Source organism: Salarias fasciatus, chromosome 4, assembly GCF_902148845.1.
Source record: "Salarias fasciatus chromosome 4, fSalaFa1.1, whole genome shotgun sequence".
Lineage (NCBI taxonomy): Eukaryota > Metazoa > Chordata > Actinopteri > Blenniiformes > Blenniidae > Salarias > Salarias fasciatus.
In genome coordinates, this window is record NC_043748.1 from 8,732,375 (window position 1) to 8,758,667 (window position 26,293).

Consider the following 26,293-nt stretch of genomic DNA (forward strand, 5'->3'; position numbering starts at 1 on the left):
TCCAAACTTATTGTTTCCTAATGGATGTTTTTTTTTTCTCGATATCCCTGTGTTGCACTTGTGAAACACCGATTTTGTGTTGTCTTCTCTTTTGATCCTTTATTTCATTCATCGATCTATTTACTGATCATATTTATCTTTTTCTCTCTTTATAATTGTTTAAGAAAACAGAGTTCGCGAACCTCCTGGGCTCCGGCGGCTTTACTCTGGAGGCTGCGCCCTCCATCCGGTGCGCTCCTCCCGGTTGACGCACCGCCTCCGCTCGCGCGCTGCAGACGGCGTGACGTGAGGCGGACTCGCTCGGTCAGCTGGCTCCTCCATCAGCAGCAGGGAGGGAGCGCGAGAGAGAGAGAGAGAGAGAGCCTCTCCCACGGGGAGACATCACCATCACCGCCCGAGCCCGGCCAGCAGCATCGGCGACCCGCCGGAAGAGGAGGGCGGAAATCATCATGGGGGAGACGCGACTCTAGAGGCGGCTGGGGCGTCGGCGGCGATCGCGGAGCGCGAGATTATTTATTTACCTATTTATTAATTTATTTATTTTCACCCCCCACCGCCAGTAATGGCTGGGGTCCATGGCTGCGGCTGCTGAGAGGCAGGTGCAGTATCATCATCATCATCCTCATCCTCATCATCATCGACGAAGGCGTTTCGCTCCCCGGCATGGACTCATCCAGGGCCGATCCACAGGCGGGACCACTGCGCATCCACCGCTGCCGGGAAATGACGCTCCCAGCCGGGGGAGAGCTGTAGCTGGGCCGCGTCCGGAGCCGGAGGCGCAATCCCGTAACTGGTAGAGGAGGAGGAGGAGGAGGAGGAGGAGAGGGGGGCGCTCCTCTCATCAAAATAATAGAGGCAACATTTTCACCACCGAGCTGAAGGTTACACAGCAGTGTGTGTGTGAGTGTGTGTGATTTCTCTCTGGACGGACTGTGATTGAATGTTTCCCTGAGCGGACCCACACCGGGTGACAGCCCCCCCTCCCAATAAACACATCAGAATAAAGACTGTTCAGAGCAGCCTCCCTCATCTGGAAACCGCCAAGATGATGGAGCTGCAGATCGACGAGGTGGTGTACCAGGACGACTACGGCTCCGGCTCCGTCATGTCGGAGCGCGTGTCGGGCCTGGCCAACAGCATCTACCGGGAGTTCGAGCGGCTCATACGCAGCTACGACGAGGAGGTGGTGAAGGAGCTGATGCCGCTGGTGGTGAACGTCCTGGAGAACCTGGACGCGGTGCTGACGGAGAACCAGGAGCACGAGGTGGAGCTGGAGCTGCTGAAGGAGGACAACGAGCAGCTCATCACCCAGTACGAGCGCGAGAAGGCGCTGCGCAAGCAGGCGGAGGAGGTGAGTCTGTGCGCCGGGCCGGGCCGGGCCGGGCCGGAGCATCCAGCTGCCACGGTGCTGCTGCTGTCGGGGCGGAACGGAGAGGAGGCTCCGGCAGACATGTGACTCATAGCTCGTGTCTGTTGTGCTTATTTTTAGTCTGTGTGCGTTGCTGCAGACGCTGCTGACAAAAATGTCAGGAGGATGTCCTGTTAACAGTTTACACTGCAGCCAGGAGGGGAAGTGAGGCAAGAAACTAGAATGTAGGGATATCCCTAAAGGTTTGTTGTCACTGGTTTGAATCCCAGTCACCACTGTCAGTCCCTATTGACCACAGAAGCTCAGATCCTGTCTAAAAGAGAATTCAGAGGAAACCTCAGTCAGCTGTAACACGTGGATCAGGTGAAGCTAAAGAACTGCAAACATGCATTGTAACCTGTTCTCAGATATTACAGGTTCAAATCAGAATTTTGCTGTAGCATCCATCCATCCTGTCACAGGGGATGAAGTCTCAGCTGAATAGAGGTTGTCCTTGCACACCTTGAAAAGGTCACCAGTCCATTGCAGGGCAGACAGACAGACAGAAACAAAGCTACAGTCAGTTTGGAGACATCATTTCACCTCTAACTGATGTTTCGACAATCTGGGAAACCAGACTGTCCACACATGAACCGGGAGAATATAGTAAGAGTGTAGGCCACTGTCGTATCCCAACAATCCTCATACACACCATTTCAATGTCATTCAAAAATACATTGAGATCAGAAGAATGCAGTTGTGCAAACACCGGGAATACTTATAGTACAGTTATACTTAGTACTTTATCCTGCAAAATAAAGTTTTTCTCAAGTTGAATTAATTGCACCATTCGGCCTGACAGTGCTGCGTCTGCAAAAATAGGTTCAGCTAAATCGATAAATTAATTAACTTATTACATCTTCATTATCAAAAACAGTTCAGAAGAATAAATGATGCTGCAGATACACCTGTTCACACTGCTGCTGCACATCTGACAATCTACTGTTTCATTTACTAATGGTCTATCAACCTCTCTCACTGCGACATTAGCTACATTTACTGTGCTTCCACCAATCTACTGCCAATATTGACATTTCTGTTTACATGTTGAATGTCTCTCCTGTAATGCGCTTTATTAGCTCCAGCCGCTGCTCACCTCAGGTCAGGGGAATGCTAATATTTATCTACATGAAACGCAAACACAAAGTGAAGATGCGGCAGCAGAGCTCGGGGATGTAAAAAGCACGGTGGGCGTTCACACTTGAAAATACCAGAACGGGGCACAAAAACAAACACGCACATCGTTACACAGCATCCAGGTCAAACTCCCTCATCCTCCTCTACTTTCTCCGAGCAGAGTGTCACAGCGGCTCGGGGATCCCGCAGGCATCAGAGAGCAAGTTTAATCCTCCTCCCGTCCAAAGAGGCCTCAGCATATCACTGGCAGCCCTGCTGGTATCAGCTTAGCTCAGCTTTTAGTCGGGTTCATTATCTGCTCTCCCTCCTCTCTTCCCTGTGTCCCTCGCTTTGTTTACACTGCAAATGTACAACTGAGGAAAGAATTACTGCTTCAAATGCAACTGAAAATGTTGGCATATTTCCACTTCTTTTAATACATATATAAAACCCTGCCTGTTAAATCCTTCTTGTAAATTTCCACTTGAAATGAATGAAAACTGTCAAGTTTTCACCTTCATGTTCAAAACTGTTGCACAGCAGCAGATCCGCTGCTGGTTCGAGCCATTTTGTCATCATAATCTAACTGATCGAGAGGAGCAGCGCCTCATTATTGATCCTGAACTAACCGAGTCCTCCTGACAGCGACACGGTGGACTGTCCGTAACGTCAAGATCCACCTGTATAGCTCTACTTGCAGAATTAGAGTAGCTTCAGAGCAGCGTGGCGTGCTGCCGTCTGCATGTCGGTGCTTCATATCAGATGTTTTCTTGTTTCCTCTGTTGTTTTTTATCAGATCATACTTTTTTCTAACAAGAACCAAAACGTTACGGCAACTCTCCAGTAAAACACATTAAGAAAACACGTCTAATTATGAGAGACAATAAAAAAAATACTTAACAACTGACACTGGAGAATAAACCACTTCTTTTTCATTTGCAGTGATCATGTTTGTTGACCTGCTATCCAAGTGGTTAGTAAGAACACCCGGGTTTGATTCTGGACTTCTGTGCCGGGTGTTTGCCTGTGTTGGAGACGATCAACACAACAAGTGTAGATTTTGGCTAAAATCTGGTGAAATATTCAGCCGCGGCGTAACCACGGAGTGGCGGTTTGGTCTATCATTGGGGCAAAATGGGGGATGGGACGGCGTGCCTGGGATGGGAGTCATCTGAAATCAATAGCACACTGAGGGAGTCTGGCACTGTAACCTGGTTTGTGCTTATGAGAAGCAGAAAGAGAGAGAGAGAGAGAGATGCTCTGGTTTTTATGAAGCGGCAGCAGGAACTGGCAAGCACGAGGGCCCGATCTGAACAAAGTGGGAGGCTGATGGCGAAAAAAGACGAGAGAGGGAGAATCTCACAGCCCGAGGGAAACAATAACACACCCTCAGCAAGACACGGGGAGCAACAAGCAAACAGGCTCTCAGATTACAAGGTTATTAGACTCGAGCCTATGGTAAACAAAACCAGCAGCTCTGGTTCTGCGCGTGAAGCATTTTGCCAAGATATCCAGGATTACAGGTATCAAAGTGAGACTTCAGACATTTTGTAATATTTCTGCTGCCGCACGTTTTTGGCAGAGAGTGATTCCACCAGTCTGACTGTTTTCACTGCGAAGGCTGTAAAACTGTCTCCTTCGGTGCGGTTTGCTTCAGTCTCAAAGGTCTCAGACCTTGTTAGATTGTATATTTTATACCATATAAAGTCTCTTTGCACAGATTTGTTTTCTTTCTTCACTAACACACTCAATAAAACACGTTCAACAATTACAACAGGCGAAACGAAGCGCTGTTAATAAATAGACATAAAAACCCAAAGCATAGCTCTCAGTTTCGGTGTGAGTTATTCTTTTAGAAGAGCGATCTTGTTCTTCTATTTGCCGTTTTGCGTTGTGTGTGTGTGTGTGTCTGCTGCATTACTGGTCCCAAGGTCTCCCCGCAGTCAGAGGATTACAGTATTAAGACTTTGTAGGCTTGCTGCATTGAAAAAAAAGGACGTCATTGTTAAACAGCTTTATATAAAAAAAGAAGAAAAAAAAACCGAGGAGCGTTAAAGGGACATAGGCAACGTTTCGGGGCGTTCAGTTTCTGGGTAGATGTTCACACTGTGAGACTGGTCTGTGTTTTAAAGCACCTGGAAAACATCAGTTGTGTCGAAATGGTTCAAGTTTTGAATTAGTATTGATCCGCTCGCCTCCTGTGGCACTGCAAGTTATTAGAAACACGTGAACCGAACAGTAAGAATGTCTGTCTAACAAGCTGCTGCAAGCAAATGTTTTTACACTTAGAAACATCATGGATATCAGCTCTTGACGCGACCTGTTTCCTGCGTCGCCTTATAGAAATTCATCGAGTTCGAGGATGCGCTGGAGGCTGAGAAGAAGGACCTGCAGGTGCAGGTGGAGTTTCTGGAGCTGCAGAGCAAACAGCTGGAGCTCAAGTCCAAGAACTACTCAGACCAGAGTGAGTGGAGCACAGCTTGGACATACTGCTTATTTTACATTTGAATCGATTAATGAGTTCTTCTCCTCAACACGTACATATATATATGTCTATATATATATATATATATATATATATATATATATATATATATATATATATATATAAATAAATAACAGAAAGTAGATTGACAATAATACTGAAATAATTTATCTGCTTTCAAAGGCTGCATTGATGTAATTATCAGAAAATTAAACCATTTATCAAGTAAATTAGTGAAATGTTGGGGGGACTTGTCAGCTGCAAGGAGTTTTAGTCTTCTGAATGTTTTGTTTTTCTTTATATCGTCTGCTGAGCTTGCCGTGTTTGTTCTTCAGTCACTCGTCTGGAGGAGCGAGAATCAGACATGAAGAGAGAGTACAACGCCCTGCACCAGCGCCACACGGAGGTGAGACTTTAAAGAGTCATTGGAGGCGATGCGTTCACTGTCCCCACTTCGTATTTAAAAAGAAGATCTGCACTGATGGAAGAAGCTGTGAGGACAGAGAGAAGACTGAAATTTACTGCAGAGCACAGGAAGCAAAACAATAAAAACGAGTCCAGAACCTGAAATATAAACCGTAAAAGAATCAGTGGTCGTTGTTTGTTATGTTTTCTTAGATATTTGTGTCGTTTCTCGTTCTGACGTCTCTCATCACAGATGATCCAAACGTACGTGGAGCACATAGAGCGGTCCAAAATGCAGCAGGCGGGAAGTCAATCAGAAGGCCCCGGCTGCGGACGAACGTGAGTGTTTTATTCTCCTGCGCGTCGGTGTGTATCTGTCACTCGAGCGGCGGCCTCCCACCCATCATTCTGTTGGTGGCGTTTTGTGTTTTGTCCTTAATGCGTTCAACACGCTCATTGTTCATCACGCTGGCGCTGTTTGTCGGGAGGAACAGCTGGCACGGAGGAGAGGAGAGAAGCCCAGCAGCCATCATGAGGGAGGAAAAGAATTACAAAAAAACAAAAAAAACAGAAAAAGTTAAGAGACGATTTTCCAGCTTGCGGCGTTTTCAGCTGCTTGACCCGCGAGGCAGGATGAGCAGCAGCTGCTGCTGCTTTTCTGTTTCTCCTCCAGATCTTTTTCGTCAACTGCAGCATCAGATACTGAGTGCAGCTCAAATGCATGCCGATCGCTGCATCACAGCAGCGCTGTTACCTCTGTGTCAGACAGCGAGGGATCTCAGAGTCAGAACAACTGAAATGAGAAGACTTTCACATCCATCCGGGATAATGGTGTTAAAGTGTGCGTGTTTATGTGTCATGGCATGTCCGTGTCTCCTGTCTCTCTCTAATCCGTGTCTGTCTTGTGTGTCTTGCTGGCTTGCTCTCTGTGCTGCTGTTTGCACAGTCAACGCCACTCATGGAGGAAAAGGTAAATCCAGTATGGAGCCACAGCTGCCCTCAGTCCGCTCCCCTCAGCTCTGCCTCCTTAAAATGAGCTTAAAACTCCGACTGGGAAGTGCTGACGTCCCTCATTATTCTTTTTTGCTGTGCTTCGGACTTCAAAATGAACACGTGTATGCTGTATTGATGCTTGTAACAGCTGCTTATTACCCAGAATGCATTAATCATGTTGCATTATGATGAATGAAGGAATTAATAATGTATTGAAGACCATGTGAAGCAGTGCAACATGCATTTTGTTTCTAGTTTCCTCCTCCTACCTTCTCCTCTTTTGCCCTCGTGTGTGTGTGTGTTTGTGTGCCCGTCAGTCCATCCATGTGTGTGCCTGCCCGATGGACTGGCCGACTGTCTGATCGTCTTCTGTCTCATACTGACTGCATGTCGCAGGTTTTAGCCTCTGAAGAGCTGATCAGTCCTCCTAACGCCACTCTCCTCTTCCTCCTCCTGTGCAGCAAAGCGGAGCGGCCGCCGTCGTTGAGCCTGTACCCCAGCGGCGAGGGCATGGTACGTGGGGGTCTCGGGGGGGCTAGGATGATGCCCGGGAAAGACATCTGGCAGGTCAGCGAGCTCGGCCGGTCCGCCCTCAGCCCCGCCTCTCAGGTGGGACAGACTCGGGCCCTGTCCTTCTGCTCAGCGGAAGGTGGAGAGGCCGCGAGCCACTCCCTCCGTCGCAGACCGCCGCCTCCCAAACACCTGCTTGTGTCACCAATTAAACTTTTTATTTTAAATTTTTTGTCAATCTGTTGTTTAAACTCAGATTTGTCATTTTTATCTGTTGACTCAAGCAAGCAGGGACCATTTTTCACATCTTTTTGGTTTTTTTTCCTGTGACTGTGGAGCTCCTGCCATGTGTCGTCACGTTTTGCTCTACTTCAGTCGAAGTATTGTTCTGTTTTTATCCGTTCATTGACATATTGTTTATTGGTCGAAACCATTTTTGATATTTTACTCAAACGGGGGAATAAAAAGCAGCTACCTGACTTTAATTCATCACACGAGACTCATTTCAACTTGTTTTTCTCTCGCCGGCGTCCGTCGCACATCCAGGAGGACGGATCAGAGTCCGACTCCGTGGCAGCGACGCCAAGCAGCACAGGCAGCAAGTCCAACACGCCCACCTCCTCCGTCCCCTCCGCCACCGTCACCCCCATCAACGAGGGCTTCCTCTCGCACGCCAACTTCGACGCCGTGCGCTCCGGGAACCGGAGGAAAGGCGACAAGCGTCTCAGCCGGAACATGGAGGTCCAGGTTTCCCAGGAAACCAGGAACGTCAGCATCGGTGAGAAGACGTCAAGAGACCAGAGCTTTAATGTCAGAGACGACGCTCCGCAGCTTCGCCGTCACCTTCTGTCATGTTTTACAGGAATGGGGAGCAGCGACGAGTGGTCTGAGTTTCAGGAGATCATTGATTCCACCCCGGAGCTGGACATGTGTGTGGACCCCCGTATGTACGGCGGAGGAAGCAGGTACCATGAAGCCTTCTGGCCTCAAGCTTTAAAATAGAGAATTAAGGAAAAACCTCCTGAAACACAACCTGAATCAAACATATTTTAAGAATCCTTCCTGTGTTTCTGACATTTTACACAAAGTGACCAAACAAATACATTCGTCTCCAAGTTGTCCAGGGAATGTTTTTGTGTATGAAAAGCGATCTATAGCTCATGATTGACTGATTGAGCGTTGTGTGTGCTTCAGCCCCTCTCAGGGCATCGTGAACGAGGCCTTTGGCATCAACACGGATTCTCTGTACCACGAGATCAAAGACGCCAAGTCAGACATCATCGGAGATGTGGATGCAGGAGCTGAGCTGCTAGGTAAACGCACGCCGAGACTGGAATATCAGTTTAGAAGTGCTGATCAAGCCTCAGCTGTACTGAACGCCGTCAGGCCAGCAGGTGATAAAAGTCAGTCACAGCAGAAGGAAACATCGGGGCCGATGCATGTGTCGGTCACAACGGGCCAGGTTTCTTTTTTTTTTCTTTGCATTCCTGCAGGGCGAGAGCTCCACGAGGCTGTGTGAACGTGCTGCTGAACTCACTGTTTTGATTTCTTTGCATGCATGGCCGCAGCGCACCCCTGCATCGCTGCAAAGTCATCCAGAAGAGATATACAGTCCCACACAATGGCTGCAGCCTCATCTGCCCATTCATGCAGCGTCACTTGTGGTCATTCGTTTTTTTTTTTTTTGTTTTTTTTTTCTGATTGAACAGGAAGGTTTTTTCAATTTGAACAATTTTTTTTTTTTTTATTACATTCATCAAATCAGCAGTTTTGTCTCATATTTAGTCAGTTTTATCTTCATATACATCATGTACAAAATACTTTATATACAGTGTTTGGATTTTGTTTACTTTGTGTTGGAATTTAGTTGGCAGATATGAGATTCACTCTATATTTTATGTAGTGAAACCAAGAGGTTTTACTTGTTTCGTTGTCCATCTATTAACCTCTCACCCATTTCTTTTTCCCTCCTTTTTTGATGCTTCTGCTGGCGACTCCTCTAGGCGAGTTCTCAGGTGTGTATCCGAACATGCATTGGTTGATTTTTTTTTTCTTTTTCTTTTCCATCTCTCTTCTTTCCACTCATAGCTAAAAAAAACTATTCTGAGATAATCTTGACAATGTAGTTATTCTTTTTTCATGAGGCAGTGAAAAATTGAAGCAGCCACCAAAATAGAATGCATAGAAAACACATTATATATCAAGAAATATTGAAGATTCCCGTCATGTTAAAAGATTAACATCAACTAAACATATTTTACAAAGACAGAACAGCATGTCTTTATTTATCAAATCATCTACCGGATCACAGAGAGCTGCCGGAGTCGTAACCTTGTTTCAGTTTGAAGATCAGATTGTTGCCTGTGTGCTTGAATCCTGCCTCAAACCAAATGAGTCAACGCTTATAAGCATATAAGCACCTCTCTCCCTCTGACTTTTCCTCCTTTAGTCTTTAATCTGTGTCCTTTCCCCTCTCTCCTGCTCTTCTCTTCTTCTCTTGACTCCAGTCCGTGATGATTTCTTCGGTAAGGCGGCCTGTGCCTTCGTTTCTGGTCATGTTTGCTTGTTTTATCTCATTCCCCGGCCTTTAGCTTTCACATCCGCCCGGTTCTGCTTCTTTCTGTCTTGTTTTGTGGCCTTGGGTTTATTTTCGCACCACCTTTGCATCTTAACAGTTTAAACTCTCATCGGAGCAACTAAGTTGAAGCCAAGAGTGATGGATTTGAGTCTTTGATTGTATTGTAATTTAAAAAAAAGAGGAAATTAGAATGAAGGAGCAAAGAGTAAATTCAAAGCATGTGAGATTAGAGAGTTCACTAACTGTGGCAAACTGCTCTCATGAGAAGATAAATTGAAGTGAATGAAAATATGAAAGCGTGAAGTCGGACAGAGGAATCAAAAGTTCATGTTTGCCAAAAACTATTTTCAAGATGTCTCATTTTCTATCGTCAGAAGTTTGTCATTTCAGGGAATTCAGTCAGCTGCAGTTTCTAAAGTGGAGTTTTCTGATCAAAAACTCCAGTTTGAAATAATCCTCAGTGACCAACAGCCTCTGTCTATATTCGATTCACCGCCAATCACTGTGTCGCTCTAAGCTTTAAGTTTTTATTTATTTTCAGCAGTTTCGTGTCTGAAATTTTCTCTTTGTTGAAGCTCCTGCTTGACTTTTGTTGCTCAATGCTTGCAGCCTCTGCGTATGTTTTTTTCCAGCAATAAGTCAGTGTCAGGATTTCATTTAAAAAAATGCATCCGGCATGAAAACATTAATGTGATCATTGTTGAACTTGCATATATTTGCATCCATCCACTGGAGCAGTTTCTGAGCAGACACGTTTTATATTTAGAGGTGAAAATATGCAGGAAATGTTTGCTGATGCAGTCGATTCTGTCAAGATCTGTCGAGCCTGGCTGCGAAAAGACCAGAATAATAAGAAGGATGTAATGTTTTACATGATAATTCAGCATTTTTCCAGTGTTTTATCTTTTTATATACAACTTATTTCCATATTATTGTCAGGGCTTGGAGCAATAATGAAATTTTCTGCTTGTTGATAGGTTGATTTGATTCATTGACGGACATTACGTGTTATCTGCGCTGAATAACGTTCATGTGACTGTTTCAGGGATGGGAAAAGAGGTGGAGAACCTGCTGACAGAGAACAAACAACTCCTGGAGACCAAGTATGATTAATATTCCTCTCTGTGTGCTCTTTACCTCTCTCTACTCAGAAGGCTTTGTTTTATTATTTATCTTGTGTCAAATATTTGGGGTAATCTTCACTGTACCTTCACTCGACAGAAACGCGCTCAACATCGTGAAAAATGACCTTATAGCCAAAGTGGACGAGCTGTCGGGGGAGCAGGCGGTGCTGAGGGAGGAGCTGGAGGCGCTCCGGCAGTCCAAGAACAAGGTGGATGCCAGAGTCAAAGAACTGGAGGAAGAACTGAAGAGGTAAAAGCAAACAGTTTTTTTTTTTTTCTTAAACAAGCCTCTAAAAATGGGTTAAATAAGAATCATGGCTGACTATTTATGTTTGACAGCTTCAAATTTGTAATCCTCAGATGTTATAGAGTAAATTAAAGGTGATTGATTTTAGGAATTCACTCAGATTGACGCTACAGAGAGAAGCCACAAACAGCGTCACAGCAGCCAACATGCAGTTTGAACAATAGGTTCTGACCTGAAACCCAAAACTCCCGGACCTTAAGAGAAGCTGAGACTCATCCTAACAACAGGCACAGGAGAGGAAACCGGATAGTTTTGAATAACTGTCGCTGCCGACGCGCTGAAGTGTGAGAACAAGAGGATCAAGTGTCTGAACGCAGTTCTGCTTTTTCTGTGTTGTGGCCCGATACTTCTGGACAAATGTGACGACCTGTATGATAGACAAAAAATAACTTAGCACAAAATTTAAAGACAATTTAATTTATAGAACAAAAATATTTCCTGTTGTGATGTTAAAGGTGTTAAAGAAAATGGTAATTCAGAAAATACTCAGCTGACAGGAGTGCAAAAAAAATTAAATAGTCAAAGAAACCTGGAAAACTCAGAATAACTGTATTTTACACCTTTAGAGGAGAGCATGACAATCAGTTGTAAAACTCTAAAACCTCTGATAAACAGAACGCGGTGCCAGCAGCGTGAACTGAAACATGACGAATAAATAAAGATTGAAGCAGGAAACACTGAGCAGGCAAATGAAGCTGGCGTCACATTAGTTTGGCTCAGTCTCGGTCTGGATGTTGTTAACAATCCCACTTGTCTTTCCCCTCTTCTCCCTGTTTTTCTCCGTCTCCTCCTCCTTCAGCTCACCGTGTTCTTTCTTCCCCTGCAGGTTGAGAGCTGAGGCTCTTGGGGCGTCTCGGGACTCCAAGGATGAAGGAGGAGACGACGTGAGTGAAACTGCAGCTTGTTTTCATTCACACGTTCGCATTTAACATGAAAGTAGAAATAATGATCACAGCTGCAGGAGGAGTTTCGAAGCGTCCTAGCTTCTAAACTAACATGTGTCGCGCTCTCCCGTACCCAGTTCTCATCTCCGATGCAAGACGGCGACATGACGATGACCCAGCGGCGGCGGTTCACCCGGGTGGAGATGGCCCGGGTGCTGATGGAGAGGAACCAGTACAAGGAGCGGCTGATGGAGCTGCAGGAGGCCGTGCGGTGGACAGAGATGATCAGGTCAGCGTGGAACCTGCCGGCCTGAAAGTTAGACTTAAATAATTCATTTATTCCTAAAATTCATAATCTAGTGCACAGTTAGTATTTCAGTTAATGTGAATTACACAGCTAAAACATTTTATAATTATAAAAAAAATACTGAGTAAAAACAGGTTTTACAACTGCACATGAAATAATGAAAAATATGATGGATCTTAACCTCCCTCTCTCCTCAGGGCGTCCCGGGAAAGTCCTCCGATTCAGGAGAAGAAGAAATCCACCATCTGGCAGTTGTGAGTAGACAATTTCATCAACCTTTCCTCGACCGGAACAAAACCTGCCGCGGTTAAAAACCGTCCCTCTCTCTCTCCTCCGTCTCCGTCCACCAGCTTCGCTCGTCTCTTCAGCTCGTCGTCCAGCCCGCCGCCCGTCAAGCGGCCGTACTACAGCGTCAACATCCACTACAAGTCTCCCTCGCCGGCCGGCTTCTCCCAGCGCCGCAGCCACACCATGTGCCAGATCTCCACCTCCAACCGGACGCTGGAGTTCTTCCCCGAAGAGTGAGCTCCTTCCCGCTGCACTCACACCTCACACCTCGCCGCTCACCTGCTTCCCACGCTTGCTTCGCCACAAACGCCCGGTTGCTTGCTCGCTTGGGGCAGCTCAGGAGGAGATGTTCCAGATGATCCCGGCTGTACGGGTGGCGGGGGTTCATCGCAGGGCAAACAGAGGAAGACTGCAGGAGGAAAGCAGATGCAAACATGCAAACTCCACCCAGAAAGGCCTCTAAGCCTTCATCTAACAACAGTGGCTGGGAACTGGTCTGCTGTTGCTCTCTCTCTCGCTGCTGGCTGGCCCGGCTGGTTAACGCTTGGCTTTCTCTCTCTCTCTCTCTCTCTCTCTCTCTCTCTCTCTCCCCTCTCTTCTCTTTTCCTTCTTCCCCTTCTCGTTGCTTCCAGACTGGCCAGTAACGGTGTTGCGTCTCTCCTCAGTGACTCGGCACTGTTGGCCCGCCGAGAGCAGCGGCGCGAACAGTACCGGCAGGTCCGGGAGCACATGCGCCGCGACGACGGCATCATGCAGGCCTGCGGCTGGAGCGTGCCGTCCCGCTTCAAGCAGGTACGAACGCATCGGAGCGGCGTGCCGGGAGGGCCGCCCAGACCCCCCACCTGTCCAAAACATCTCAGTCTGCATGAGGAGAAAAACCCTCATTGGTTCACTTCTAAATCTCTGCAGTTTTGCTAAAATTCACAGTTCAAAAAAGCCGTCAGACGACACGGTTAAGATTAAAATTAGTGTTTCATGTTATCAAATGGAAGAGCACTTCAACATCAGGATTTATGCTGGGAAATTTTCTCTATATAAAAACAGCCCAAATAGAAATTTTACAAGTTCACGATGTTATTGATTCCTTAAAGCCATAAGATCTGCTTTTAGGTTCCATCTGCATGTGTGACATATAATATTATCTAATGTTGCTCTGTTGTTTTTGTTGCGAGAAGATTATATAGATTTTTTTATATCGAGCTTTTAATTGCCTGTCTGAGGCCCACAGATACATTATTGATAAGTCCAGCTGAGGCTGATTGCGGGTCAATGCTGCTGTCAGACGTTCTCATTGATGCTGGTTACTGATGCTGCTTTAACCAGACCCATCCGTCACAACACGCGAAGAGCCGTTTGGCTTTCCATGGAATGCATGACTACAGACACGATATCCCAAAACTACAAATTCGTCCTGCTCTGAGAAGCACCTGGCTCTTAGGTCTAGCATTAACAAATTTCACATGTAAAAGTAGTTTATCTTGGCTGTATCTTTAGGTCATGATGAGTTCAGGAATCTTTTTTTCTTCCCAATATAACTAGTAATGGCTGCCATTAATATCTTTTCTCAGTAAAGTTTAATCCTTTAGATGACCCCACCTGGTTTTACATGTGCATGGTTCTTTATATATGGCTGATCCTGAGCACTTTGTTCATGGTGCTGCTGCTTCAACTCATTTCAAAATGACGTCTAAGGACGTTACACAGTTGCATGCACCATGTCCTAAAGGTTGCCCTGAAGATCAAACAGGCCGTTTCAGAGTGTGGAATCGCACCTCGAACATTTGTCCGGCAGACAGAGGTTTGGCCAGCGGGCAGAGTGTGTTGGTAGGCAGGCGGCTCTAACTCTGGTCTCCCACAGACTGGTGGTCAGACGGACAGCGCTCAGGACAGCCCACTGAAGAGACAACAGGCAAGTGAGACCGACAGAGTCCCAGCATGCTCCTGTATGGCTTCCCCTCCCCGTAACCCCCCCCTCACTACTTACAGTAAAAAATACCTGAAAGCAAGACAGGCGAGGAGATAATCAAGAGGCTATTTTGTTTTGGAGCCTCACTGAGACCCTGTGAGCTTTTAACATGATGGATCATTTAAATGCCACTGTGTGCTGAAGCGAGACTATTTAGGAACGCATGCATATCAAGAGGATATTTTCAGTTTTTAAGCATGAGTACGTGCATTTCCAACCCATAAACATTCCCTATTTTCTCCCTCTGCAGATGCTCTTGCAACTTATTGACCTTTAACCTCTGTCTGTCTCAACCTGCCCTTCCTAACACACTCACACTGTAATCTTTCAACTTCTGTGTTTATCTGAGTGTTGTTTTCCTAAAGGAAAAATACCATTGAGACCGCTCACTGAACTGAATTTATGAGTGTTAAAAATGTTCTTTACATTAATCTGAAGTCTTTTTTTTGTGTGTGAAGTTATTGGAAAATCCCAGCTGTGAAAGAAAAGAAAAAGGAAAAATGAATGTCAGTCTGCACCGATCTGCACCCAAACAGAGTTTTAGATACTTTGACCTGACTGCAGGCCTGTCGTCAGAGAACTGGTGCCACCTTTTCAGGAAGCATCCTGGGAAAACCAGTGAAACTGAAGAGATGGTTGAGTTGAGTGAATTTGAAGAAAGACGGTTGAAAGCAGTGGAGTTTTCCTTTAATGCCTGCTCTGTATGTGATACTGTACAAATTGCTTTAGTTTTGTATCTTTTCCTCTTTACAAGTGGAAATGCTGTAATGAAACCAGACGTTTTCTCTTATCATGATATTTCTTCGCCTAGTTCTTACTCATTTTGCTTTCTGTCTTTAGACCGCCAATGAGAAAGATGATAACCGCATGAAGAATGTTCCCGTCCCAGTTTACTGTCGCCCCCTGGTGGAGAAAGACCCCAACAGGAAGGTGAGACGTTCAGAGGACAGTAGATTACAGTACAGTCTTTCTTTTTAACCTATTTTTTCATAGATTAACTCTCAGAAAGGATGTAATGGGGTAACAATGTATTTACTGCACACTTAATATAGTTGAATATTTGAGCTTCTGAGTTTTAATCCAAGAGAAATAAGTGTATATAACAGTGCAGTCTTTACACCTGGATGCATCGTTCATCTCTGAAATGACAGCAGCAGTGAATCAAACAGCAGCAGGTTGAGTTCAGGAGCATTTATGTCTCCCTGACCTCTTCCATGCTGTGTGTGTGTGTGTGTGTTTGCATGCTTTAGCTGTGGTGTGCAGCAGGGGTGGATCTGACGGGCTGGAGGGCTGGCAGCCAGGACTCGGCACCAGCTAAAGCCTTGCCGAGCGGCAGCGACCCACTGCAGGCCGAGGAGGACGGAGGCGACAAGAAGAGCAGCCACACGTCCCCCGAGAAGAGGAAGGTAGGAACCCAGAACCGAGCAGTTTTACATCTGCACGGTCTGTTCCATCCGTTCCTCCTGCGTTGAGATGACTGCGAGACGCTCCTCACGACCGCTGTCGCTCAGTCGAAGGAGCTCCAGGAGACGGACACCATGAACAGCCGCGTGTGGATCCTCACCAGCACCCACTCCGCCAGCAAGGTGGTCATCATCGACGCCAACCAGCCGGGATCGCTGGTCGACCAGTTCAACGTCTGCAACGCTCACGTGCTGTGCATCTCCAGCGTACCAGGTGAGGAGGGAAACTGCTGAGGTGCAGAAACTGCCTGTGTGTGTGTATTAACGTGTATATTAACACGTCTGGTTGCTTGCAGCCGCCAGCGAGAGCGATTACCCGGCAGGAGAGATCGTGTTGGACCCAGGTGACGGTGGAGCGGGCGGCGGTGAGGACGCCGGCTCGGTGGAGGGCATGCTGGCGGGCATCACGCTGGTCGGCTGTGCCACCAACTGCAGCGTCGCCCGCAGCAACTGCTCCTCGCGCACCGACACGCCCATCATGGACAAAGGCCAAGGTGGAACACGCCACATTCTGTAGCTGTTTTTCTTTTTTAGCTCCACATTTGTCTCACAGCTGTTTTTTTGTTTGCTGCAGCTCCCACAGCTCCACCCATGAACGGGAAGATTCACCCCGCCCAGTCCGCAGAGGAGGCCACCGAGGCCACCGAGGTCCCCGAGTCCACGGCCAGCCAGACGGAGATCCGGTCCGGACCGCCGGGGCCGTTTACCGAGCACGTCTTCACCGATCCCCCGCCTCGCCCTGCAGATGCCTCCGACCGGAGCACGGGCCACTCCAAGGAGGAAGCGTCTCAGCCCACAGAGTCAGAGGACGGCGGCGAAGAGGCCAAAAACTACACCAGCGTGGCCCCCACCATGTGGCTCGGGGCCCAGAACGGCTGGTGAGGCTGAAACACACACTTTGCTTCGGCAGAGTCCTTTTTGCTTCTGATGCAATATTAATTTCATTAATGATTAGACTCTAGATTGTGTTTTCTCTGGTGTAACTCGCTGCATTTATTCCTCTTTAAGGCTGTACGTCCACTCAGCTGTTGGAAACTGGAAGAAGTGCCTCCACTCCATCAAACTGAAAGACTCGGTGCTCAGTCTGGTGTAAGAAAAACTTCATTTTATTTCCCTTTTTAACATCAGCTGCAGGGGAAAGGTTCGGATGTCAGAATGAAAAGTCTCTCTATGGATCCCCGTGTCCGTCTGTCTCCTCTGCAGGCATGTCAAAGGTCGTGTGCTGGTTGCACTGGCCGATGGGACCCTCGCCATTTTCCACAGATCGGAGGGTAATTCACATTTTTGTTCGGAGTTTCGTATTTCAGGACTAAATGAATATGAAACCTGACGATGTTCCATGTAGATGTTATTATAACCAGGGGCTCCATCTCTAGGCTTTTTAACTCGGTTTGTTTTTACTTCCTTTCCCAGATGGCCAGTGGGATTTGTCCAACTACCACCTCATGGACCTCGGCCGGCCTCATCACTCCATCCGCTGCATGGCTGTGGTTCACGACAAGGTGTGGTGCGGCTACAAGAACAAGATCCACGTCATCCAGCCCAAAAGCATGCAGATCGAGGTGAGGAAAGATAGAATCCTTCCCTTTATCACCAAGCAGGAACAAAAACTCCAGGATTTGAGCCTTTTGAAGTTTTCAGCTGACAGAAAGGAACCGGCTGCCTCTCCTCTTCCTCTCTCTCCGCCCTGCAGAAGTCCTTCGACGCTCACCCCCGCCGGGAGAGCCAGGTGCGGCAGCTGGCGTGGCTCGGCGACGGCGTGTGGGTGTCGATCCGGCTGGACTCCACCCTGCGCCTCTACCACGCCCACACACACCAGCACCTGCAGGACGTGGACATCGAGCCGTACGTCAGCAAGATGCTGGGTGAGCGGACGGCCGTCGTTCCCTCCCGTTCACGGCGATCTTGCCGCCGCTACCGCCGCCACCGCGACGCCTCCTCTCATCCTGGTCGTGCTTCTCAGGTACCGGCAAGCTGGGCTTCTCCTTCGTGCGGATCACGGCGCTGCTGATCGGCGGGAATCGCCTCTGGGTGGGAACCGGAAACGGTGTGATTATCTCCATCCCCCTGACAGAGAGTGAGTCGTGATTTATTTTATTTGATAACCAGTAGGTTTTCGGTGTTGTCATTAACAGCCATACACACACTCGCCACACACTCCCCGACTTCTCCCCAGCCTCTGATTTACTTCCTCCCCTCAGACGTTTCTCTCTTGTCCTTGACTCTCACTGTCGTCTTTCTCCCGCTCTCTCTCCGCCCTCCTCTTCCTCCTGCTCCTCCCCCGCCTCCCGTAGCGGTGGTCCTTCACCGGGGACAGCTCCTGGGTCTGAGGGGTAAGTGGGAGCCCTCCCAGACTCACCCGGCCAAACCTTCATCTTCCCTCAGACGCTGTTCACAGACCTCCTCTAGCGGCGCACACTCGTCACACACAGCCTGTCGTTTGGCTCTATTGGTTATTGATCTTATCGTCTACAATAAATGCACTTTTTTTTTCTGTGTTTTCATTTGAAAGCTGCTTTGCATGATCGTTCTAAATTGCACGCAAGATGTTTAGTTTTGCTCTCAAGTTGTTTTATTCTAAACATCTTTGATTTTCAGTCGATCTGTGGACGTGTGGATCTGGAAAGTTGTCTTGTTTTGTGTTTGCGGTTTTTTTTTTAAATTAAATCAGATTTTTCTGGTAAAAGCTCCTGACCGATCTCCTCTTCTCCTCTGGGTTCCTTCAGCCAATAAGGTGTCTCCTACCTCCTCGGGCGGGGTGATCCACGTGTACAGCGACGACAGCTCGGAGAAGAGCAGCGGCAGCTTCATGCCCTTCTGCTCCATGGCGCAGGCTCAGCTGTGTTTCCACGGCCATCGCGACGCCGTCAAGTTTTTCGTCTCTGTACCAGGCAGGAACATTTCCATCTGTGTCAGCTTGTGGGAGAAATGAGGCTCTCTGGTTTGTTTCTTATGATTTTATTTTTTGTCCTGCTACAGGCAATGTCCTGGCCACCCTGAACGGCAGCGTGCTGGACAGTCCCTCAGAGGGTCAGGGCTCGGCGGCGCCCACGGAGACGGAGGCGCAGAGCGTCCATAACGTGTTGGTGCTGAGTGGGGGAGAGGGATACATCGACTTCCGCATAGGTGAGCGTCTCCTCCATCCTCTTGCACGGCCGTAAAGGAATAGACGTGTGTTAAAAAGGCTCCTCTTTTCCCCTCAGGCGACGGTGAGGATGACGAGACGGAGGAAGGAGAGAGCGCCGGGGCCTCCCAGATGAAACCCGCTCTGAGTAAAGCCGAGCGGAGCCACATCATCGTCTGGCAGGTGTCCTACGTCCCCGAGTGACGCCTCACCGCCGACACGCCCATAAAGAAACCTCCTCCCACCCGAAACAGCTTCCGGCCACCCAAACCCGCCTTGTAATTATCTCCCGGTCATGTAAAAGTCTCTAAACCGACCCCTCAAGCCGTGTATCGTCCCCTGTAACTATTCTATCCCCTCCCGCCCCGTCGCCCTGTAACTTTAACGCCTTGTAAGTATCCCCCCTCTTAACTAGTACTCTGCCTGATATCCCGTCTCTGTCCCGGCCAGGGGATTGTAACTATCTTCATGAGCCTTGTAATCCAGCCTCATAACTACCTCCCTCCTCTGTATCGATCTTGTATCCACCCTGTAAGCACACTGTATCTCCTCCTATATTTACCTCGACTGTCTTGCATCCGAGAGCTACTCCTTACGTGCCACCATTTAGTTTGTCATCCACGAGAGCGACGCCTCATCGTACAGCAAAGCCCCCCCCGCCCCAAAAAAAAAAAAAAAAATATAAGAACAGCAGCAGATACAGCAACGCGAATGACAACACTGACGAGCATTTTCTCAGATTTTAACAGGAGCGGAATGGATGCAGGTGTGGATCAATGAGCAGACGGAGGTCTTGGTTCGCCTTTAAAGTACTTTAGTTGATGGTTAAAGATTTGGCTGGAAGATGAGTAGACTTGATTAACATGAGAAGTCAGAATTAATCCCGAGGAGACAAGACGTCCACCATCACAGCACAGGAGGCGCGCGGCACGCAACACAGACGTAGATCAGAGAGACGGAACAACGCCGGCGTCCGGTCAGACGGGGGTCGAGTTCAGTGTGTCCAAATTTTCAGCCAAATACTTTGTTCTCGTCGATGGGGCGAGTTGATGCGAGGTGGGAGAACCGTGGCGAGTTGTCATCGTTTGTACAGGGATTTACTGTAAAATCTCCAGAAGCACTGAAGCTCATCCTCTCTGTTCAATACAGACATTCTTGCATTGATCTCTTATGTATGTGGATTAAATATTAAACATATTGTGTGCCGAGAACAAATCTTGACGTCTGTCTTTCACAATTATTAAATCACACACATTTCAAAAAGGGAATATTTATTGTTTCCTCCACATTTCCAAAGCAGCAAATAGGAGCATCAGTAACAGACGTTAAGCCGGATTACATTCAAAACACCTTCCCTTAATTCAGGGAACCAAGCTTGCATTTATTGCTTAAAATTACAAAACTAGATTCTTTGGGAAAAAATGGAAACTTTACATTCAAGTAAGTTCAAAACATGCAATCATTTAGTGTATTTGAAGGTACAGGAAACTAAACATTGTGATTTGGAAAAAAGGTCAGTGAATTTCACCCACAAGGAAATTGTGATCTTTATAACTTCATATCTTCTTTATATAATCCATTTACCACATTTCATAGTTTGTTATATTTTCAGATTCATGTTGTACAGTTAGATCTTCCTTGTTTTAGTTTTCTAGTATCATCGCGATTACGATTGTCACTATTATTCTTTATTTGTACCTTTCGTTACTTTTTGCACCCCTGTATGTTCTACAAGCCTCTTGCACCTGTAAATTTCTCCACTTTGAGATTAATCAAATCTAATCTATTCTATCAGAAGACTTTAGTTACAAAGCATCAATGATACTACTCGTAGCTCTACTTCTTACCAGAATGGAAAGGAGGTCAGTGGTATCGCATGTCCCTACTGAACAGGCAGCGTTCTGCCCTGAAGCACCAGAAAATGGCTTCTTTGTTTTAGCACGCTCAGCAACAAATAATATGTTTATCAGCAGCCACACCATCTGCATTTAGAGCTCCAAAATGGATCCAGGATACATCTGTAAAGAGGTTCTTAGTCATATTTTTCCATCATCACATGAAATTGATCCAAAAAAAAACAAAAACCTTCAATATACTAATACAGCTGCAAGATCCTCTAAGGAACCACCAAATGCATTTTCTAACATTCACATGGGGGGAGTATTTCTACAGAGTTAACAGTGTTTGAAAGGTATTTAAGAGAGTGAGACTGAACATTTTTCTTTTGTTCACACCGCATTAGCAAAGTTTCCTGTACCTTCTAATAAAAACCAGAAGACCAGTGTGTAGCATTTAGGAGGGAACCTTAAAATCCGAAATTCCTTCCTCATATTTTAAGCAGGACTGCTACTGTAAAGAGGAGATCTTAAACTCTAAAGAGAATAAACCCTCTTCCATGGAGCCCGTCGTGTAGCACCAACATTTTTCAAAGTGTTTCATAGGTTTTCCTACAGAACAGGAGAACTGGACGGATGTCTAATATTTTTACAACCTGCCGCTAAATCCTGCACACTGGATCTTGAGTTTACGTCAGTTTATTGCTTGAAAAGTGAACACAGCTTAGTGTTTTTGGTGTGAGATGCTACAATGTAAACACAATTTGACCTGATCATGTTTCTGATCATATTATTGCTCAGTGCAGTTTTGCTTGAAAGAGCCGCCCAGCCATCAGACAGATTAAAAAAAGAAAAAAAAGAAAGAAAGAAATACCATAAAGAGAAAACCAACACGGCAATAAAGAACCCTTTACATGTTTCGGAAGCTAACGGATATTTGTCTGAGGTAACGTCTTGAATTGATGAACACACGTGAAAGAATGGGAAGCAGGAGTTTCCGTTGGGAGCGGCGTCGCCACACGGAGCACACCTCAGTCAGTTGTAGAGCCACTGGCTGCTGCTGGGCTCCCAGAGGCTCAGCTCATTCTGTCGAAACCACAGAGAGATCTCCTTCTGGGCGCTCTCCACCGAGTCGCTGCCGTGGATCACGTTCCTGCAGGGTTCATTTAGACCATTTACACAAAAACCGACTCATTCATTCATCAAAACATTCATTTTGCTCCTCTTTCTCTGTGGACTGCCAGAAATTGAATAATATTTTGATTCAGCTGCAGACAAGCATCATCAATAAGAAAGTGCTTGAAATAACTTATTTTTTTTGTTTTTTTATTACACTTCGCCCAGCAGCTGAAATTATTATTCACTTGAATGTTATTTCAGTGGGTTGTATGCCATTAGAATTCTTATCATTAGGTATAGATCCATCAAACTTCAACATAAATACACTCAATTTGTTTTCACTGTGAAATAAGTCAACTAAAATTCTAAATTATAATAGCTCTTAGTTCTTTATTTTGACAATCTAAATCACTATATGCAGTTTTCGGTTCTCTCACCTGCCCACCTCCACACAGAAGTCTCCCCGGATGGTTCCCGGCAGTGAGTCTGCAGGATTGGTCTCACCCATCATCTTCCTTGCAGTCTTCACCACGCCCAAACCCTGCCATACCTGAAGGACGACACAAAGCCTCTGGTTGCTGCAACACAGTTATATAGTTACCTCCGCCAGGAGGTTATGTAATCATGTCGGTTTGTTGGTTGGTTTGTTAGCAAGATCACGGAAAACGTTATGGACGGATTGCAATGAAACTTTGTGGAAAGGTGGGTCTTGGGCTAACTTAGAATTGATTAAATTTTGGTGATGATCCGGATCACTGTCTGGATCCAGGAATTTTTTAAAGGATTCTTTATCATTGAGAAATAGGGAGTCTTTCACATGGTTGGGCAGGCCCGCCGACAGGGGGGGACAAACGCCTGGTTCACACAGGAAGCGCGGCACGCGGAGGCGGAAGCGCCGCACACCGACTGTCAGATCGGCGCCCCTGTTAACCTATCTGACTGTTCATACAAGAGGCGCGGGACAGCGCCGCGTGCGTAGCGGCTCGTGCCGTGGAGCGCGGCCGCTCCGCTCCTCTCTATTTTCTCCGCGTGCCGTGCACCACCAGTTGTAAAGCTGGACAGAGCAGATCGCACCAGACAGGAAGTCAGGAACGGAAAATACGAGAAAATCCGGTCCATTTTCAAATTAAAATGAAGTAAAATAACATAAATTATGTTGCTTTTCCTTTTCAGATGAAAAGGACACACACACACACACACACACACACACACACACACACACACACACACACACACACACACACACACACACACACACACACACACACACACACACACACACACACACACACACACACACACACACACACACACACACACACACACACACACACACACACACACACACACACACACACACACACACACACACACACACACACACACACGGAGAGAGGGCGACAGAGAGAGGCGCCGCACGCCGCAGCGCTCCGATCACAATGTTGTGTGATTATATATGGTGTTCTTATGGTTGTTGGTGACTGATTTGAGCTGTGGCGGAGGTCTGCGCTCTCTGAGTGCCAATTTCTAGTTATACTATGCTATACAGCTATAGAAGTTAGATGCTTGGACCAGCCTGCATTACTTATCAAGGACAAAAGGACAGTTCAATAAAACAGGAAAATCATTGATGATGAAGTCTCCAAATAAAAGTCGTGGAAAGCCAGAGGAGGTATTCCCTTAGACAGCATCTCTGTTGAAGACTAATCTGATTCCCACCTCTCTCAAATGTCCTAAAAAGAGGTGCGATAATTAAAAAAACCCACATATTTTCAATATTCCACATCCAATACGTAGGAGGCGCTAAACATATTTATGACTCTGCAGACATGTGAGCATCTCACCATAGCAACAACTGGACCAGAGCTCATGTAGGTTATCAGGCCGGTGAAGAAGGGCTTACTCCTCAGGTCCCAGTAGTGCTCCCTGAGGAGTTCCTCAGACGCCTGAAACAAAAGCACACACACATAATCAGGATCTAATACAAGCTCTGGCCATTATATCATTTTTAATTAATCATAAGCATCTCACATACCTTCATAAGTTTGAGGCCCACCAATTTGAAGCCTTTCTTCTCAAAACGCCGCACGATCTCGCCCACCAGTCTTCGTTGGACTCCATCTGGTTTCACGGCGATGAAGGTGCGCTCATTCTGGCCCGTCCATCCTAAAGCCGGACGTGACACAGTAAGGGCATGCTTGTCCAAAACTGACATTAACATTTAACAGCCTGGAGTATCTTGCAAGGACACCATGCACGTGGGCTGTCAAAGACGAAACGCACAAAATGCAATAATGCACTGATCAGTTACACACCCAGTACAAGCATGCAAAAGCACACACGTAATGAATAACGACATGCAGATCTGTCAGTTGTGTTATTGGTCTTCTGCACCACTCTTTGAACTTGGGGGCTGGATCTGCTCCTCTCACCACTCTCTTCAATCCGAGCCTGTTTTACCACCAAATCTTCCAGGCCGTGCAGATTTCGCCGTGACCTTTTCCTCGGCCCCATTTGCAGAGCAGACGGGCTCGAGGCGAGTCCTTGAAGTGCCAGTGGAGGCTGACACACGTAAAGCTATTAATAGGATGATGAATCAACTTTTTCTGCCCCGTGAGCACTGAGCAAGGCACATGGCTACGTCCGGGTTACACCGAGCAACAGCCGTTTCCCCCAAACAACCACGCTGTCATACAAACCCCTTCATAAAACCACGCCGGTACGAGTTATTAGTCACATTTAAAAGTTAGAAAGTTCCTCCGCGACAGCAGCTCAGTACCAGTCCGCCGCTGTCTGCAGCTAGCCGGAGCGGCGGTCCGGGGAGGCAGCGACTCCTGCAAACTGTGACCACATCCCCGGGGGAAAAATCAGATTGTAGGTCGAAGAGAGACGCACGAGGTGTGGACAGACAGAAGAACACCAACCTGACTGGAAGACCTGAGCGAACAAGGACAGAAACAGGCAGATCATTGTAGCGCGGGACGGAACACACTGTCGTGGTTTTGGACGGTGTTGCCAGATTGGACGGATTTCCGCCCAGTTGGGCTTCTCGTGAACACGTTGGGCGGGTTGATAAAATTTGGGCTGTTACTTTTTTACGTTGTAAGAGAGTGGGATCTGGCAACCCTGTAAACTGCACGTCTGCAGTAGGTGACCAGTGTGAACGCCTGTGTGTTTGAATGAGTGCTGCAGAATAAAACAAACCTATATATCTATGGGTAAAACTACACGAACCCAGTCCCTTCAATCAACAATCGGAAAGCAGATTGTGCCTTAAATTACTTTATTTGCCCTATGAAAGAGGGGGTGTCTGAATTCCAGATTAAAGATGGTATTATATGGCAGATCAGCTGACAACAGCTTCACACAACTTTGACACACAATCACCTCCAGCCTGGGTAAATATTGAACAGCAATCTACTCCAGAATTACCAATATGCAATTATCTTTACTCTGAAGATTTACATAAACTAAGAAAAAAAAAACTTCTGAAAAAACACTATTCTAGAATGGCACACAGCTGACATCTGGGAGAACCTGTAACTGTATCCCAGTTTACCCATCTGTGGAATAATGATCAGTTTGTACCTGGTAGAAAAGATGGGAGATTTAAAATATGGAAAATAAAGGGCATTCAGTCAGAAGACCTGTATGTTGATGGAAAAATTGCTTCCATTCAGTGACCTCTCTGAAAAATACCAAATTCTAAAATGGAAGAATTTGTACAATGATGGGAACCGTATTTGAATTATTATAGAATCTAGAAAATAGGGACATGATATTCAAACTATTATTTTCTTTTTTAGTCATTATCAGTGTTCTGCACATATTACTTGATATTGTATGCACGTGTGTGTGCGTGTACATGTGTGATTTGGTGAGGTATACCAGGTGTGAATGAGTGTGTATGTGTTTGTGTTTTGAGCTATGTTCTCTGTTCTATCATTTGTTTTGTGTACGTTTCATTATAAAATTTGCAAATCAACAAAAATATTGGGGCAAAAAAACTACTTTTATGAAATCAGAAGCTACAAAATGAAGTTATGGGATCTGATTATGTCAGTTTAACAGAAAATCAACCTAATGAAAGTCTTCTTTCCTTTCCTTCCTCTCCACACTTCATTCTTCAATGACTTCAGCTCTGGTATTTTCAGGATTAGCTTCAGGGGCCCCCAGCAGTTTGACATTCCATTTTCTTGTGTATGTTTCCAGGTCATTCAGTCTTCTTTTTATCAGTTTCACAGGACGCTCCACAACTTCATTTCGCTTTTCCAAATTACCCAACTTCATGGAGACATCCTAACGGTCGGTGAACACTCTCCCAACCTTTTTATTCAAATCACCCATTTTGCTCTCAATCATGTCAAATCTGCTATTTATC

The 26,293-nt window shown here is 46.5% G+C and overlaps 2 protein-coding genes across 16 annotated transcripts; one reads left to right on the plus strand and one right to left on the minus strand.

Moving 5' to 3' along the window:
* Positions 1–780: 780 nt before the first annotated feature.
* On the minus strand, positions 781–24,921 carry nme3 (NME/NM23 nucleoside diphosphate kinase 3). Of its 2 annotated transcripts, XM_030088682.1 has the most exons (7): positions 24,837–24,921; positions 23,948–24,078; positions 23,757–23,858; positions 22,350–22,462; positions 21,890–21,946; positions 15,870–15,871; positions 781–875 (listed from the first exon to the last, which is right to left on the minus strand). In XM_030088682.1, the coding sequence occupies exons 1-7, from the start codon at positions 24,880–24,882 to the stop codon at positions 865–867; spliced, it is 462 nt and encodes a 153-aa protein (XP_029944542.1). In that variant the 5' UTR covers positions 24,883–24,921; the 3' UTR covers positions 781–864. The 2 variants fall into 2 exon arrangements, with proteins under 2 accessions (XP_029944542.1, XP_029944541.1); XM_030088681.1 differs by lacking the exons at positions 781–875; positions 15,870–15,871 and having other exon boundaries at positions 20,245–21,946.
* On the plus strand, positions 1,013–20,169 carry mapk8ip3 (mitogen-activated protein kinase 8 interacting protein 3). Of its 14 annotated transcripts, none has more exons than XM_030088643.1 (33): positions 1,016–1,351; positions 4,868–4,988; positions 5,345–5,415; positions 5,668–5,753; positions 6,361–6,384; positions 6,869–6,974; positions 7,464–7,695; positions 7,780–7,882; positions 8,112–8,230; positions 8,921–8,932; positions 9,425–9,442; positions 10,541–10,598; positions 10,717–10,869; positions 11,753–11,810; positions 11,948–12,099; positions 12,315–12,371; positions 12,468–12,638; positions 13,038–13,197; positions 14,264–14,314; positions 15,212–15,301; positions 15,622–15,777; positions 15,883–16,048; positions 16,131–16,328; positions 16,409–16,712; positions 16,843–16,923; positions 17,038–17,105; positions 17,248–17,396; positions 17,528–17,699; positions 17,798–17,911; positions 18,129–18,167; positions 18,561–18,725; positions 18,814–18,960; positions 19,038–20,169. In XM_030088643.1, exons 1-33 carry the CDS (start codon positions 1,046–1,048, stop codon positions 19,160–19,162), a joined length of 4,032 nt encoding a protein of 1,343 aa, XP_029944503.1. In that variant the 5' UTR covers positions 1,016–1,045; the 3' UTR covers positions 19,163–20,169. The 14 variants fall into 14 exon arrangements, with proteins under 14 accessions (XP_029944516.1, XP_029944508.1, XP_029944504.1 ...); XM_030088647.1 differs by having other exon boundaries at positions 13,071–13,197; XM_030088652.1 differs by having other exon boundaries at positions 6,869–6,920.
* Positions 24,922–26,293: the final 1,372 nt, after the last annotated feature.